We start from the raw sequence: 16,525 nt of genomic DNA, 5'->3' as shown, positions 1-16,525 counted from the left end.
TGGGAGCGAGAGACACGAACGGACAGTGAGTGTGTGTGTGTGTGTGTGAGAGAGAGAGAGAGAGAGAGAGAGAGAGAGAGAGAGAGAGAGAGAGAGAGAGTAGGAAGAAGAGACCAGAGGACTGGTGGGACGTATATTGCTGTCTCGTCAATTGGGGAGCCTTGCAGTTTACGCAGGCAGTTCCATCAGAAGTATACTTTTAGTTGTTGTTGTTGTTGGACAAAGGTGCGCTCGGCTGTGGAGGTGACAGGCTGGATGCCATGGACCCGCTGCTGCCCGCAGACACGGACGTGATGGAGCGCGAGGCAGACAAGGATGCGAGGAGGAAGATCCAGTTCTCCGTGCCTTCCTCCGTGCCCACCCAGCTGGACCCGCTACAGGTGGAGATGGTGAGAGACAGGCCGTGTGGCGGTGTTTGTTCCCTACGTGCATGATGACGATGGCGTGCGGTGGTGCGCGTGAGAGACTGAGGTCAAACTCGGCGGGTCATAGAGAAAAAGCTGTTTCGGGATCGCCAGTGCGTTTTGTGCGGCTTATAACACCCCACTTTTAGACCGTTAGGTCAAGTTAGCTGGAGTAATTGGAAAAAGCAATGATGCAAAATGCTTCCTTCTAACTTTCATCCTGACTTCTTAAGTACACAGAAGTGAGTGTCAGCCTCCTCTAGCACCAGACAGGCAGTTACATAACCAGTCTAGCACCACTTTGCAGAACTCTGTATTTTGATGGGTATAAATCTGTGGCAGCAGGGTGTGGGCAGCACTGGGATTAAGCTGAGCAGTTTTTAGGCCTTAAAAGTGATGAGGCATCTCTCTGCCCTTCAAAAGGAGTGGAGGAGGAAGAGGAGGAGGAAACGGGGGATAAAGCCCCGTTAGTAAAATTAAAAATGAGATTATGTGCCTGAGTAATAATGCTCCGACCACATCTGTGAAACAAGCTATAGAAGGTCACATCATTAGTCATGTGGGACCTGGAGGTGGTGAGACACGTAAACATACGTAAAGCCGTTATCTGACACGTGTGCTGAACCAATCCAAAGCAAATGCTGTTCAAACATGCTGACATGGCCGGACAGAAACTATGTTGGGGAAATAGTGCAGTGTGAACAGGAATAATGTCGACGTGTGCAGGATGGATGCAGACCAGCATCTAGTCCGGCAAAGACAGCCCATAAAGGGCGTACAGGTAACACTGAGATCATTTTCGGATACAATTCCTCCAGCAAATGACAACCAAGTGATGCTTTAAGTTAATCCATATCTTCCACTTCATGTTTTAATCGCAGAACAGATGCAATATCCTCAGTTCCTCCCAAATTTTTGAGATTTCTTGGGGCATTTAAAAATAAACTAATGAATCAATAATGGCTATCGGCACTCAGATATTTCTCACACATCTGTTTACAGACCAACTTGCACTCCCTCTGGCTTTGGACTACTTACCCCTTCATGTCTTCATTTGCTTTATTAAGCAACCCCATGTGTTTCTTCTGAACACTATTTGGGTTAAACCAACTCTTTCTGATACGTTAATTGAATTATTCTTTTATTGTAATTTGTAACAAACTATCAGCGAAAGTTTCACATTACTTTGGCTCATTACGTCCACATTCCTCAATTATTAAGACCCTTTCCATGCATTTCAAACTGTGACTGTTCCTTGACAGCATCAAGTGAGCGGAGTCAGTTGTCTATAAAATGCTCTGCCGTCTCAGGACCTCGTAAGATTACGGATAATCTTCCATGGATCTAATGGGAGGAAAATCTGCATTATTCCTGGGTAAAGCACACAAACGGTCCTTATGTCACAACACAGCTTAGGATCTGTCTTCTTATAGTCACCAAAGCTAACTCTCCTCATAGGGTCACCTGTTGCTGAAAATACATGACATTGTCTTAATGCTTAATATACCAGTAATCCAGTTGACGGGACAAACAGTAATACAAACAACTATATTTTATAATCCATGATTTAGGAAGACTGCATTTGAAACCTGCCTTATTGTTTATCTGTTATTTCCCAATTTACCATCGCTGTGCAGGCTGCTTCTTAGAAAACTGCCTAATGATCATGTCATGTGTGATGAGACTAAACTGTACTTGAGAGTGTTTAAATGTTGCAAACCACTACTCTTAATAATTGACCCCAGCATGTTGCAGTTACTTCTGGGAAATGGTTCTCATTCATTCATTGACTTTGACAGTAGCGGATCAGGAGCATTTCTTTTTCACCGTTTTTTCCAAACCACACTGGAGATTTGACTTCACTTGCCACCTGTTCTGTCATCTACCACCAGTAGGTCAGATGTTAATGCATTATTTACTCAAGCCTGACCACTGGAGAGTCTGCAAAGTTGCTGTTCTTCAAGGCCATGTTAAGTGCCAAGAAGGTTGGTTTCACATCAATAACCTCCTCGTACAGCCCTGTGATGTCTGGTCAAGAGTATCTCATCCTTTTGTTCACTTTTTTCAAAGGCTGACGCTGCTGCACATTCCCACTGTCAGTGACTGAAACCTGTGTTTCAACAGCCAACAGAAGGCTATATGGGGCATATGTGAGGGTAAGCCAAGTTCTTTCCAAAACACTGCCATAAAATTAGCATCGAAATGGCAAGAAGTAGCCTGGGAAAACAGGTAGATAAGTAGAAAAGAGGGATGGAATAAATAGAAAAAAGTGTTGAGAAGGACAAGAGGGAGGGAGAAAGAGAGAAAGATAACTGACAGAAGGCAAATAAGAAAAGGGAAGAGAGAAAAGTCATCAGCCAAGGAGATGACTGATTAAAACCAAAGAGATTAGCTGTGGATGACTGAGGCCTGAATCAAGGTCAGCTAATGCCAAGAACCCATTTTCACTGCTGCACAGCCAGCAGCTCTAAACTCCAGTAGGGTCCTATTCAACCAAACAAGCACACACATTATTCCTGTTGACAAAGAACAGGGCGGCACAGATGATCAAAATTTGATCAAAATCGCAATATTTATTTAAGGCGGAACGCGTAATATTTAAATATTGTGGCGCTGCAGAGATGTCCTAGCCTGCACATCATATTCTGCAGACTTAGGAAACCTTTGTTTGGTATGAGAATAATCCTGTCAAAAAAATGCCAATAACAGTGTGTGTGTGTGTGTGTGTGTGTGTGTGTGTGTGTGTGTGTGTGTGTGTGTGTGTGTGTGTGTGTGTGTGTGTGTGTGTGTGTGTGTGTGTGCATGACTATCAAAAGCCGTCTGGTGAAGGCGTCTGGTGAAGGATTGACAATCAGATGTATTGTTCTTTAATCAAATCTCATCTATTTTTAGAAATACCTCACTGGAAAACAAGAGGTCGAATGGCAACCCTGGGTTTCATTTGTCTTTTCTTGAACATCAAATCAAACTCTATACAGGATTATTCACAGGATAAATTGAAAGCCTTGTATGAACACAACTGGGGATTTATGCCGTCACTGCATGGTCTTAATTGTTAAGTGGATATTTCTCTATGAAGGGCTCTTTAGGACAGGAAGTGCTGTCATTGTGCTTTATAAACACCCAGATTAATGCATTGAAGTTGAATGTTAGTTAACCATAAAGGTCATCCCACAGTACCTACCAAAAACAAGGTGGAGGATTATTAATTTACAATGGGAGCACAATATCGGAGTCCTGTGCTGCTTTAATTCCTCTTTCTAGCAGTTTCTGTGGCAATGAGGGTCTAGTAAGTTGCTGCATTTATAATTGTTGCTGGATAGTTCTCAAAAACACATCAGACAAGCACAGTTGGCGTAGTGTTTTGTCCAGCTGTCCCCACTTTCACCGGCCAAGGCTTGCTGTTGTGTGACTGATTGCACCAAAATGAATTACTTGATATGCCTCACTTATTTTTTTTACCAGATATTCTTTGTTATGCAGCCTGTATCACATCCATAGTGTGTAAATCGTTGGGCTTATTTCAGTGAATGCACACTCTTTGAGCACCTATAAAGCATTAGGGTCTGTTTTTAAAGTTCTAGGGTTCAAGACATATGCAAAGGCTTGTTTTAAGTGGGTTTTATAGGTCCTTAGATGGGTTTAAATGGCTCATTATTTTGACCTTTCTTGTCATTGAAACAGACGTGTTAATACATGATTTTGTAGAGGGAAAGCTATTTGTGTAGAGGCCAGTTGTCATTGAGAAACTCAAATACCTACAAGAAAGTTTCTGTGATTCCCTAATTTGCACTTGCCTAAACTACTTTAGAAACTACTTTAGATTTTGTAAAGCAGTGTCAATCCCACGAATCCCAATTCTGTCTCGAGGCGCGTCTCATTAAATCTTTGTAACCCATCGTCCCAAACAAAACTAAATGATAGCATCAAAAACACATCTGATTCAATAAAACTAACCCTGCTCTGTGTAAATCAAATCCCCAATAGGCTCATTTCTACGATCCAGTTACATCCTGCTCACAAACTCTCATTATCCTCATGCAGCCCATTCAAGCAGTCAATCTATACTATGCTAAAATGACACAATTTTACTCATAAACCTAGAGTATTGAATCTACTACACAATTTTTTTAATACTCTATTCAGTGTTCATATTTAACTCTACATAATGATAATTTACTAGAATTGGATTCAACCATATATAATTGGATGCAATTCTATATAGAATTCTATATATAATTAGATTCAATTCTAAATTATATTCTACTTCAGCTCATAAACCGTGAGCTCGTTCCAGCGTAGCGAGAGGTTTCATGGCGGCGGAAACGGAATTTAAGGAACCGTGGTGGGCGTGGTCACACTGTTTTACTCCCAATAGATTTTAATCTGAATATTTGCTCCTACTCTACTAGCTGCGGCTAGTAATTATGCTCCAAAATGATGAAATATTACTCCGTAAGAGGAAAATACTAGTAACTCCGGAACAATTACTCCCCCGTTTTTCCTGTGTACCAGCTAGCTGCATATGCTGAGACATTTTAATCAAATCAGTTGTGTGGTGCAGCTTCACTGAGCCCCCACAGGTATTGACAGGCTTTTCAAACATGCACAACAACAACCGGATGAAAGTATTATGTTCCCTGTAGGTGCCTGACCTTCTGGCAGCCATGTGAACACTCAGAAAAGGTCACTGTGTCTGAAAAGGCTCTCAAACAGGTGTCACACTTGTGGTTTGGTCCTTTGACTGCATTTGGTGTTGCGTGTGTCCGTCTATGTGTGTAAAACCCCTTATGTTTTTTTAGAGTACTGCTTTTAAATATTCATGTTGTCACATTTTTAACCTCTAATTGGATGCCATGTAATTCATATTTAAGTGTGTTCCCCCACAACGGGCAGCATATCTAATTCTAGTGCCTGAATGATGAATATGTATGAATCCAGGGCGCCGAGTGAAGCAGAGGCAGTAAGTAAGTTACTCCAGTGTGAAAGCCGCCCACACATTTCATGCCTACACCCTCAGTTGTGATCGGCTTGGCAGCCACTTGTATCTCACAACAATCTTATTACCATAACACTTCCCAAAAGAGAGGAAGAGTGATGAATATATTGTATATTTCATAACACTATGTTATTGTTGACCAGAGGGAGGTGTTTTATTAGGTATTGGCGACAAAATTTACTTAAAGTAAAAGTAATTAGAATGTGTAATGGCCCCTGTAGTGTTGATCTACTATTATAATTGTTATTATTAATATTAATTATAACACACTTTAATTATGAAGCCCTTTTTATATGAGAAATGTAGCTCAAAGTGCTTTACAAAACACGTAACATATTTGAACAAAGGCAAACGGAATTTTATATTCCATATTATTGTAAAGTTGTATTATATAATGGTCTTCTAACATCAGACTGAAACGGATGAGATTTTAGTCCCATTTCAGTTGCATAACTGTTGGTTTTGATGACTCACTCTGCTTACGGGAAGATAAGACATCAACTGGAATGTAGAGTATCTGTTTTTTGAGCCCACTGTGTGACCTGAGTGGAGACACCAGGTTGTAGCCAACAAATGCAGTAGTACAATACACCAGTTGTAACAATACAATCAGGTTTATTTTATTGGCCATGTGGAATTTGACTCCGGTTACACATTGCTCTCGTCATGCATGTACATATGATATACAAGAGAAATATAAAAGGCAACAGAGTAGAACACAAAAACTAAGCATCCACATTAACATTCAACTAGTGTGTACAATATAAATATATATTGAATAATATATATGAACACAGGAACAATGACAATGGACAATGAATTTTGGATATTTAGTGCAGAAAGGTTTTAATAGTGCAGATGGAGATCATTTTATATTCATATGAAATGTTTTATATCAATTCTACTACTAAACCATGAATTGATGTTGAATGGCTTAATAACAAATACATTGCCAATATTTAAACAGCCACCCAGCACTAATCAGAGAAGGAAAGAAGGCTATTGTTTCACAGTACGAAGAAAGGTTGTGGAAGTCGACTTGCATCTGATGGTAAAATAACAAATTGGAGAGAAGAATTGAAAAACCTGAATGATTTCGACCAAGTGATGGGAACATGCAGTGAAATAGTATAAGCACTTTTAAATAATCCAAGCAGCCACCATCTATGACAACGTAATCCTTCAGGAACAATCTTTTAAATGTTACGCAAGGATATACATTTTTTCATTGCACAGTTGTCCCGGGAATAAAAGACCGCAGACGTAATGCCAAGAACCACAAGTTAATAAAAGACTGTTGTCACACCTTGTTCCGATGCACGTGGCTGTCTGTGTTATGAGTTTGCTTAGCACAGACATACATGGAAACATACACAAATTCACACATATGCATGGTTTGATAGATTCTCTTTCTCTCTTTGCTAAGATTCGACGTCGGAGGCCGACACCAGCCACACTCTTCAGACTGACAGACCCGCCATCGCCAGAGGAAGAAATTGGTCCTCACCAGGTAGATCAGATGGTCTGCACTATTTGGTATATTAATATACTATTTAGTACTTTAAAATCCAGCAAACGAACTTAAGAATCAAAGAGCAAAGGCTAGCTGGAGTCAACTACAATTTTGCATCAAATTTAAATGATTTTTGAGGAAGAGATGCTGATTGGATCATTGTCAATCAAAGCACCAGAAAAACAAGTTTGTGTTTTGAGTAAGGAGTGTGAGTTTCTTCTTAAATGTTTAACCCTCTGTTTGTTATCAAGCTTTATATACAGCATGCACACAAAGTTAATGTTGCACTCTCAAGTTTGTTCTGTGGGGGTTGTACAAAGAGTATTCTTGGAAAGGTTGTTTATTAGGATTGTATCAGGTGGGATGAGAGAGAGTGGGTGAACACGAAAAAAATAAATTCACCTTTGAGCCAATTCTGTATCTATCGTGTGTGTTTGTGTGTGTGTGTGTGTGTGTGTGTGTGTGTGTGTGTGTGTGTGTGTGTGTGTGTGTGTGTGGCAATAGACTTGAGGTCCAAAACGCGTGGCAAGAACATAGGATGAGGGGAAATATATGAAATATGAAAGGCAGTGGTCAGGAACAGGCTTATACATTGGACATGGATGGCAGTAGTCTGAACATTCAAACTAATTCAAGAGGGCACAAAAGATGAACAGACCAGGGACAGGTAACAGGCTAATATTTAAGCAATAAGGTGCGAGAGGGAGTACTGTGTCGTGCAATAATGTACTGTTCAAGGAGGCCGGTTGGAAGCAGGGTGGAGGATGACACGCAGCCACCAATGTAAAGAAGTGCTCTCGCTGCTTCTGTCCGTCTTTTCTCCGTAATTTTTCTCCTCCATGATGTTTAGAGAACTTGCCTCACGTCGGGAAATTACCGACGTAATTATCTCTCACTGGAAATTATCACGATGTTGTGATCAAACCCTTTTCATTCCTCATCTTTAGGTTAGGGAGGAAGTGACGTGTGTGTTGTCGTTCGTTATGCTAGTGTGGGGAATGCTTGTTAGCTTGTTAGCTGTTCCGTTTGAGCTAACGTTACTGTTAGCGAAGAACCCGTTGCAATACTGTGAACACTCAAGCACAGGGCTCTCAAGTTTTTAAGACAGGTAAGAGTGACATCTCTCTCTCTATCTCTATCTCTCTCTTCTCCCCCCGCCCCCCTCCGGACGGAGGCGCGGGGGCGCGGGCCGGGATTACATTTCACCCAGATACAACAGATACGTTTTTCTGATTGGCTATTCGTGTAGCTCATTTCTTTTTTTTGATTGGCTGATGAGTGCCACCTCGTGGCAGAGCTCCAGGGGATTCGGGGGAGACGTGCTTGATTCCTCCATGGTGAGGGCAGCGCGACCAGGTCATGTTTGCGCGCTGCGGCACATTAAATAGCCTAGAGTTTTTTTTCAGCGTGAAAAATACGATGTGTGGCGGGAGGGCGTGACTTAAGACCGAAATGCGTGACAGTCACGCTCAATGCGTGACACTTGAGAGCCCTGCAAGCAATAAACCTGCAAGTTAAGGAAACCAACGTCTGTGAGTCGTTACTGCGGACGTTACAATATCAAAGTTTACACAAAACATGTTTGGTAACTGTCAAGCTTGAAATGACAACTAACGGTCGCGCAATTTAAATCTACCTGTTATTTTTAAGTGAGCACTGATATGGAACGCTCTAAATGTAAACAGACTGTACAGTACTTTATGGCTGAATAAACTACACCTCGTGACTCACTCTCAACCAATCAGAATGCTTGATTTGATCTACCCGTATTATAAACAGGAACAAGTCACAACAAAGCAGCAACAGGTACAGATGGTTGGAGCCCCACTGACAACATGACAAACTGGCAGAAGGACTGGGCTGATGAGATAATGAGAAGCAGGTGTGTCAACAGGAGAGGATTTAGGAATATGAACAGATGGGTGGGTCAGGTAACCAGGATTGGTGGGAAATTCCAAGAGTGTCTGGGTGGACAGGTGGAGAATGGCAGGTCTGGGAAGTTTATCAGAAATGGGCCTTTTCTTGTCACGGTAGGAAAAGCACAGGTGTGAACAATGGAATTAATGATGGCTGGAGCTGCCTGGATTTCAGGTTTCTGATGGTGATACATATATGTGCCTTTTCTTGTCACAGATTGCTCACTGTCACACTCGCTTTGAGCCCTTGAATAGAACAGAGCCATCGTTAGTGTGGTTTCCTTTAACACCTGTGCTTTTCCTACTGTAACAAGTTAAAATGTCTGCTGTAAGCAAGGCCTGCATGGTGAGAAGTGTCTGGAGACCAGAGGCAATTGGCTGATGGCAAAATAAAGAGCTAAGGCAGTGGTCATGATAGTATCTCCACATCGGTATCTCAATATTATAAACGGCTGACTATCTGGTGGAGACTCTTTTCACTTTCCTTCATATAGTCTGACAGTTAAATGCAATTGTTTTGTGTATGTTGTATCTCAGTTGTATTCAACTTTTTCATCTTTGCTGCCTTTTCACCATAATGCTACTAATTAAAAAATGACAAAAGCAGTTTATAATTTGGAATGCATCTAAACCTACAATACTGCGGGCCAGTGTTGGATATTTCCACTGACGCAGGACTAAAACATTTACTGTATTTATATTCGTTAATCCCATGATTTTGGATGCTTTGCTTCTGCAGTGGGTTCTGGGGGAAAATGGAGCCTTGAAAGCCAAACTGGTTCACACGTCAACCTACCAGCCACCCTCACTTAAAGGTAAATGCACTGCCTTTAATATAGTCTGTGTGTTACATAGAAGTTTTTCAATTTCCGTAGCAAATGACACAAGATGAAAGGATTTGGGAGACCTGATTCCTTCATAGTAACTGCCATTTGGTCTGTATTTGTTTTGAATATGTTCGTATCCAAAAAACACAGTGAGAGGCATGTGTCTCTGTGTGTGGGAATGTGTGTTATGCGAGATTAGGAGCAGAGACAGCTGTGAGTCCATTCTGGATCATCCTGGATTATAGGATGGGCTCACAGATGCAACATGGTTTCACACACAGACATACACAGATACAACCGTCGTCACACAATTATAAGTACACACAAAAACATTACTATTTGATGTGAATATGTATATATCGTGATTTATCTTCCATGACAATCATTACTGTTGCCACTTGAAATGTCGACATTGTTTGACTGAAAATGTATCGGACATCGTCATGCCTCTCCATATGGACATAAACACCATATCTTCATTTCAGAAGTGAGAATACTAGATATAATCACCCACATGTTATCAACTTTAACGTCTCACCTTGAGGCAGTGATGGTCCACTGTACACCATGACATCAGGCGGGTTAGTGCAACACAGCAAACTTCTGACCACATCCATCAATGATGTTAAACAGAGTGGAATGGCCTAATTTCTACCAAGATTTGGTTTGGGAGGGAATTTTATTAAATGAGGAAAAACTAATAGTATAGTTTCAGAGCCCGTTATCCTTTTTCATTAATTTATATTGAATCACTTAATCAATTTCCAGCTCATTAAGTTACAGGTATAACAATAACACCTATGAACATCACTCTGCATGCAGATGATGTTGTCCTATTTAAAAAGAAAATGTAGGTGTCCTCTCCTGAAGTTATTACATATTTAGATCGATGAAGTGATTTGAAACTGACAACCAAAGAGACACTTTTGCTCTTAGAGTTGCTGTAACCGATGACAATAAGTCAAACTACAATGTGACAACCTGAGAGGCATATCCAGTATGAACATATAGACAATTATCTGTTCAATATGCAGCTCCCTTCACCGTCAGTAAGTTTTAATTCAACAGCTTGTTATCTGGCTTGCAAACCTTTTGTTCTGATTTACTCCCATTGCTCTCGCATCATTGCTTGATTTCAGCAAGAAAGGTCACACCTGCTGAGCAGAAAACGGCAGAGAGACACAGTAAGAGACTAGCTGGTGAACATAATGGAGCATTTAGCGGCTTAAGGGACAGATATTTCCGTCAGGACTTTGTAGGGGCCTGCTCTCAATGACCAGGTGCACCCATGGCAAAAATAATAATAATCTATGTTGCCATTTAAACCTGGAAGGGGTAAACTGACCTAAATGTGTAACATTGGTTTGTGCTCCTTTATTTTATATTCAGTTTTGTATTTTCAGCCGTCCAGAGAATGGCCCTGGCCCATCTGGCCTCCCTAGACATATCTTCTGTGGACAAAGAGGAGCCCTCTTCTGGGGAGGAAGAGGAGGAACGTGAGAAGGAGAGCCAGCAGACAGTCTCAGCTACAGGTGGATCAAACACGACGGCCTTTCACATTATGGCATTTTTCGATCTTCTACTGACATTTGTGCCACAGATAGACATTGCTTACTCTTTTGAATTTTCTTTTTTTTTGTCAGATCTAAGGATGGAAAGCAAACTTCTCAGGGAACAGTGTGCTCCTCCGGACAGTTTGACAGGAAGTGCTGATCGGAGCCGTCACCACGGAGGCAAAGAGAAGGCCAACGAAAGAGAGGAAGACAAAGGAGAATGACAAAAGAACAGGGCTCCAGTGGAGACAAAATGTTAGTGTGGAACAGACTTCCATGGCACCCATATGGCCAATGTGTGTGCGTGTATGGGTGCACGTATGAGTGTGTTATTTGGGTCTGAGTGTGTGCATGTATGCGACAAATGAGTTTAATGTGGAAAAGAGGAAAATAGACCTTAAGAAAGGTCGGAGTATTAATGAGCAGGTATGAGAAACTTTAACCTGAAAGGAAATTACATCTCGGTCAGACGATTAAATATAAGAGCTGCAAATAACTGTTTTTTTTTTTTTTTTTTTATTTATACAGGATTCAACAGGAAAGATACAGGAGACAGTGTGTGGTTTGTGTGAACCAGAATCAAATCAACCTTTATCCACACATGTACAGGGCATGTAGCATGATACTGGTGCTCGACCACACATTTAGAAAAAAAAAAATACAACAAATAGAAAGAGCGATTGATGTACGCAACTCAAGATAAGCCAGCATATACACCATTTTATGTATTGTAAAAACGTCTATTTCATCTGTAGTCTTTGAGGGTCCTAATGAGGTTGGTATGTTATAGTCTTTCTCACACAAGGTCCAGAGGCTATTGCATTATATAATGCACAGATGTGGCACTCTTTATTACATGAGTAAGCATACTGTAGTATGATAACTAGTACACAGTAATATTGCAGAGCCAACCTCTATTTGAATTTAACAAAGGAACTTCCAAAGGTACAAAAGCACCCTCAGTTTGCTTTTCTCAACCTTGTAGACATTTGCATGCAAGGTCAAGGAAATCAGAGGATGTATTACAGACTATTTGAGTGAGTCACAGCCACAGCAGACCAGATTAAATCATATCAGGCTAATCCAACTAATAACGATAATGCACCACAGTAATTCTGGTTTGATATTATAAACAGGCTTTTTGTAACACAGCGATTAGCAAGCAGGATCTGTTTTGGAAGGCAGGGATGATCGGTGGGAACGGAAAGAGGACATCATTTTTCCATAACAATATATATGATAAGTATGAAGGTTCATTTTTGGCTTTTTTTTTGTTGGTCGCTAATCAAACAAGTAGAATGGGCATTTGGTGTTTGTGATCGTATGATTGTAAACTTAATCTGCAGGAATGTCGATGCCCCAATCATATTTCTTTTCTAAGAAAAGAAAGACAAGACTTTATTTGGCATTTCACATGGAGTCGGTGTGTAATTTGGAAATGTGGCAAAGTGATGTTTGAATACAGCAAATGACAGCAGACGGTGAGTTTTATTAAATGAAAACCCTGAACACGTCTTTGCACTTTCATGATCTTTATTCTTGTCCATTTGTGAACAGCCTTGGATGTACACATGTGTGTGGTTTACCGCTTATATTATAGTAGTTCCAAAGAAGGTATAACCTCCTGCGAATAACAGCTCGCATGGTGTGCAGCCTTTTCAGGTTGTCCCATTCTGGTGTTTTTACACAGTATTGCCAAAGCCCACTTTACTGTACAAGGAAAGCATCCTCTATAAGATGCAAACAAGATCTCTCTCTCTGGCTCGTTTGCCGGAGAGCAGGGCACAACTTTGAATGCTGCGTGTTTACAAACTCAAGCGGGCCAATGTCAAATAAAGATTTTTAGTCCATGGGTGATATTTGAGAAGCAACTGAAGATGGCAGAATACTGACGCCCAGTGTTCAACACTTCAAATTACACAATCCTATTCTCAGTTGCATAAATTAAGTTTATACCCTAGCAAATATTACGATTCACCCATGGAAATGATCTGCAATTATTTATATAAGATTTGAGAGAACAAACCATCATGAACTAAGATTAGTTGTATCATCTTTATTCACATCATCACAATTTAACAAGATGGGCATTTCAAAATATACTGTTTATAAACAGCTTGAAAATGCTGTGTCATGATGTGATTTGTTTTCAGGTAAAACAAAAATGGATGCATCCCATTGTTGATCCTGTAGTTTGAACTGCAGGTGGCGATGTGTAATTACATTTCTCACACTGAGAAAAGGGAACGTCTCCTTATTCACCCTTAATCACTGGATCAATACAATAATGAAGTTAAATAATTAAATCATATGTTTTTGTCTTTGCCTCGTTGTGACTTTTGAGAGTGAATAGAATACTTGTTCAAATAACTGTGGATCAGCGCCCCCCTCCTCCCAACCCACAAAAAAAAAACATTTGTATTTTTATTATCATCACAAATAACACCATTTTTATTTTAAATGTCAACTGCACCACATTATCCACATGCTTCGGCTTAATCAATACTCTTCATCTGGATACTTTCTATATTTTCAATATTAATACCCTTTATATCCTCTTTTCTCACACTTAACTTTTACTCCTTTCTTGCTTTTGCAAAAAACACCCCAGACACATCATCGACCCCCACCCTCATGTCCTGAGGCAGTGTGTAAACCTCCAGCCTGATCAGGGTGTAGCCATTTTCCTTCAAACTAGCACAGACCTGGGCCTCATTCAGTGGGACCACAGGGATTCTTACTCCAGGGCCCCCAAAATAGTAACTCTCTCCTAGGGCCCCTATGAGCAGGAGGTGGCCACCGGGCCGCAGGAGCCTCCCAATGTGACCCAGGGCCCTGGTGAAGGCAGCCAAGTCGGGGCTGACGCTCTCCAGACAGAAGCAGGACACGAGACAATCGGCCCCTGCTGAAGGAAGGTCATCAAGGGCCAGAGGCTGAGGCCGGTGCACGTCTACGGGGACGACGTCCGTGATCACCTGACGTAGCTTGGCAGCTTTCTCTGTCCATGCTGAGGGCCTGAGGCAATATCAACGAATCATCAAATTAGATTAAAACAGCTAGTGTAATTGCACAATACAGTTTTAATTTACCCTATAGTTATGTATAAGTTGTATTACAATTCATACTCTGTTTTTCCAGAACTGATTCATTTCCATGACATTCTGCACAGACATGCATGGATCATGGTGATCCCCTGACTTTCCCTCCAGTGCAAGTTTTTCACAAAAAACGTTCACTTATCCAGTGAAACACATCTATTTGATCAATTGGTACTTAATGTTCATGATTCCCAAATCATGTATCCTACTGACTTTGGTCAGTAGGATACATGATGCTACCATGAGGTTAGCATGTGTTTTTGAGTGAAATGGAAGTGTTGGATGTGTATAGATGAAATATAATCATTTCAGTGATTCCCTGATTTGTTCAATTTGTTCAAAACAAACTATATTCTCATCAGCCTCAGATGTACTTTGCACTTTTATTATTGTCATAAAACAATGATGACAAGGATGACTAGCTGAGCAATGAGTGGCCTAGAATAAAACATGTAACCCTTGAAAGCAGTTGACTGACTTTTAGCAGAAGGAAAAGGAAATAAAGGATCTCTGAGTGAAAAGGTAACATTTGAGTGTCATTACTAAAATAACAAAATAAAGATAATTATTTAGTTTTTGCAGGAAATACCGTACATTACAAATATATATATTATTTCCTGATGAGGATTCTAGTCTTACAACCATCATTCTGAGTGTCTGTGATAATTAAAGGTGTCTCAAGTTCTTCAAACAGAGTTAAAAGGGATCTGGTTGTACCGTCGTCCCTCCAGCTTGCAGACGTGCTGCAGGTAGGGTGTCCAGTCCAGGCTGCTGCCTCCCTCGTCCTGGAGCCAGCCCCTCAGCTCCTGCCTGTTGACCTCCAGGAAATCTGTGAGGAGCACCTTTTTGAAAACCTCACAGCCACTCAGCACCTGGTACAGGGTGGGACCCGAACCTATGTCCACCAGGAGCTCGCCATTCACATCACCTGGAAAGGTAAGTGTGAGGATAAGTAGGACAAGCGTAACCCTAGTAAGATAAGCTTTGAAATACAATACCTTGATTCACATTTACCTCCAATTCAGATATCTTAAACTTCAACTTTATTTGTCATATTACATACTTTTTACATACATACATGAAATAGGTCTTCTGCATTTAAACTGAACATGGTTATAACAGAAGTACTCTGAAACACCCCTCCCCCTCGTCACCTCATTTCTAATCTGGATTTTTCATGGCGCCATTTTCTTAACGTCAACAGACTGCGTTAAGTGTCTTTTAGTCACCTAGCTAATATTTACAGACAAGCTAACTGCGCACAGTACAGTGTGCTGAAGTCGCTACATCAGAAAACCGCCTTGAGAGCTAGACGAGCAGAGGAGTAAGTGTGTTTAAGTAAATGCTGTTTTCTGCTGTAACGTAAACAATCAGGCTAACTGTGTGAGCAGTGTGTGTTTAACTAGTGAGTACCTAATACAACCTTTAACTGACAATTGTGCTCTTTACAGGGACCCTGCTGCTGTTTTCACTGTAATAGAGTAAATTATCAACACAGTAGTGTGTAACATCAACACTGACCTTCTAGTGTTAACTTTTTACAACTCTATACAGTGTTAATGAATTGTGGAATTTAACTCAAGAGTTAAATAATCAACACTAATGAGAATGATATTTACACTCCGGAGTTATTTAACCGGTAGTGTTACATTTGATTAACACTATACAGTGTTAGGTAGTGTCCATTGTCCCCTTACCTTCAGTGAAAGCTCTATGCAGGCATGCCAGTTTCCACGGCACAATGCTGTCCTTTCTATCAAAATCTGCCCTTGGTGGAGTGTAGTTATATTGCAGATACGCTGCAGGATCAAATCCCTGGTAGCAGGCCGCCATGGCTGCCACTCCATTCTCTGTTCCCTTTTCTTCCATCCTCGCATTCAGGTGCACTGCTATCCCATCAACCGCCTTATATACCTCTGTGAGTGTTTTTTTTGTCGTGCTTTGGGCTACTCTGAGTTTCCTGGGCAGAGATAGCAATCCTGTGTTTGGGCCTGTGCTGCTGCCTGATAGCATTTGTTCTGTTCACGTTCACTGCCCTGAGGTGCTGATGCCATCAGATCAGGGGGGCTTCCTCCAACACTGGACCCACTAATGGACTTTCAGGTCTACCACCCACCTCTCAGAGGCTCACCATATCTCAACAATCATTCTAAAGGGCCTTTTACACGCAAACAATGGACCAGTTTCTACTCAGGAAACCCTGTTTGAAAGACAC

General features: G+C 41.1%; 2 protein-coding genes across 2 annotated transcripts; one reads left to right on the top strand and one right to left on the bottom strand.

The window, feature by feature from the left end:
* Positions 1 to 260: 260 nt before the first annotated feature.
* On the top strand, positions 261 to 11,436 carry LOC306753462 (protein phosphatase 1 regulatory subunit 1B-like; the record flags this gene model as incomplete). Its single annotated transcript, XM_079237327.1, has 5 exons — positions 261 to 389; positions 6,830 to 6,913; positions 9,572 to 9,647; positions 11,063 to 11,191; positions 11,303 to 11,436. The coding sequence occupies 5 exons, from the start codon at positions 261 to 263 to the stop codon at positions 11,434 to 11,436; spliced, it is 552 nt and encodes a 183-aa protein (XP_079093453.1).
* Positions 11,437 to 13,788: 2,352 nt separating this feature from the next.
* pnmt (phenylethanolamine N-methyltransferase) lies at positions 13,789 to 16,179 on the bottom strand (the record flags this gene model as incomplete). The annotated part of the gene is made up of 3 exons (XM_079237326.1): positions 13,789 to 14,227; positions 15,028 to 15,238; positions 16,008 to 16,179. 3 exons carry the CDS (start codon positions 16,177 to 16,179, stop codon positions 13,789 to 13,791), a joined length of 822 nt encoding a protein of 273 aa, XP_079093452.1.
* Positions 16,180 to 16,525: the final 346 nt, after the last annotated feature.

Source organism: Taurulus bubalis (assembly GCF_910589615.1).
Source record: "Taurulus bubalis genome assembly, chromosome: 2".
NCBI lineage: Eukaryota > Metazoa > Chordata > Actinopteri > Perciformes > Cottidae > Taurulus > Taurulus bubalis.
This window is presented reverse-complemented; position numbering and strand designations above follow the sequence as displayed.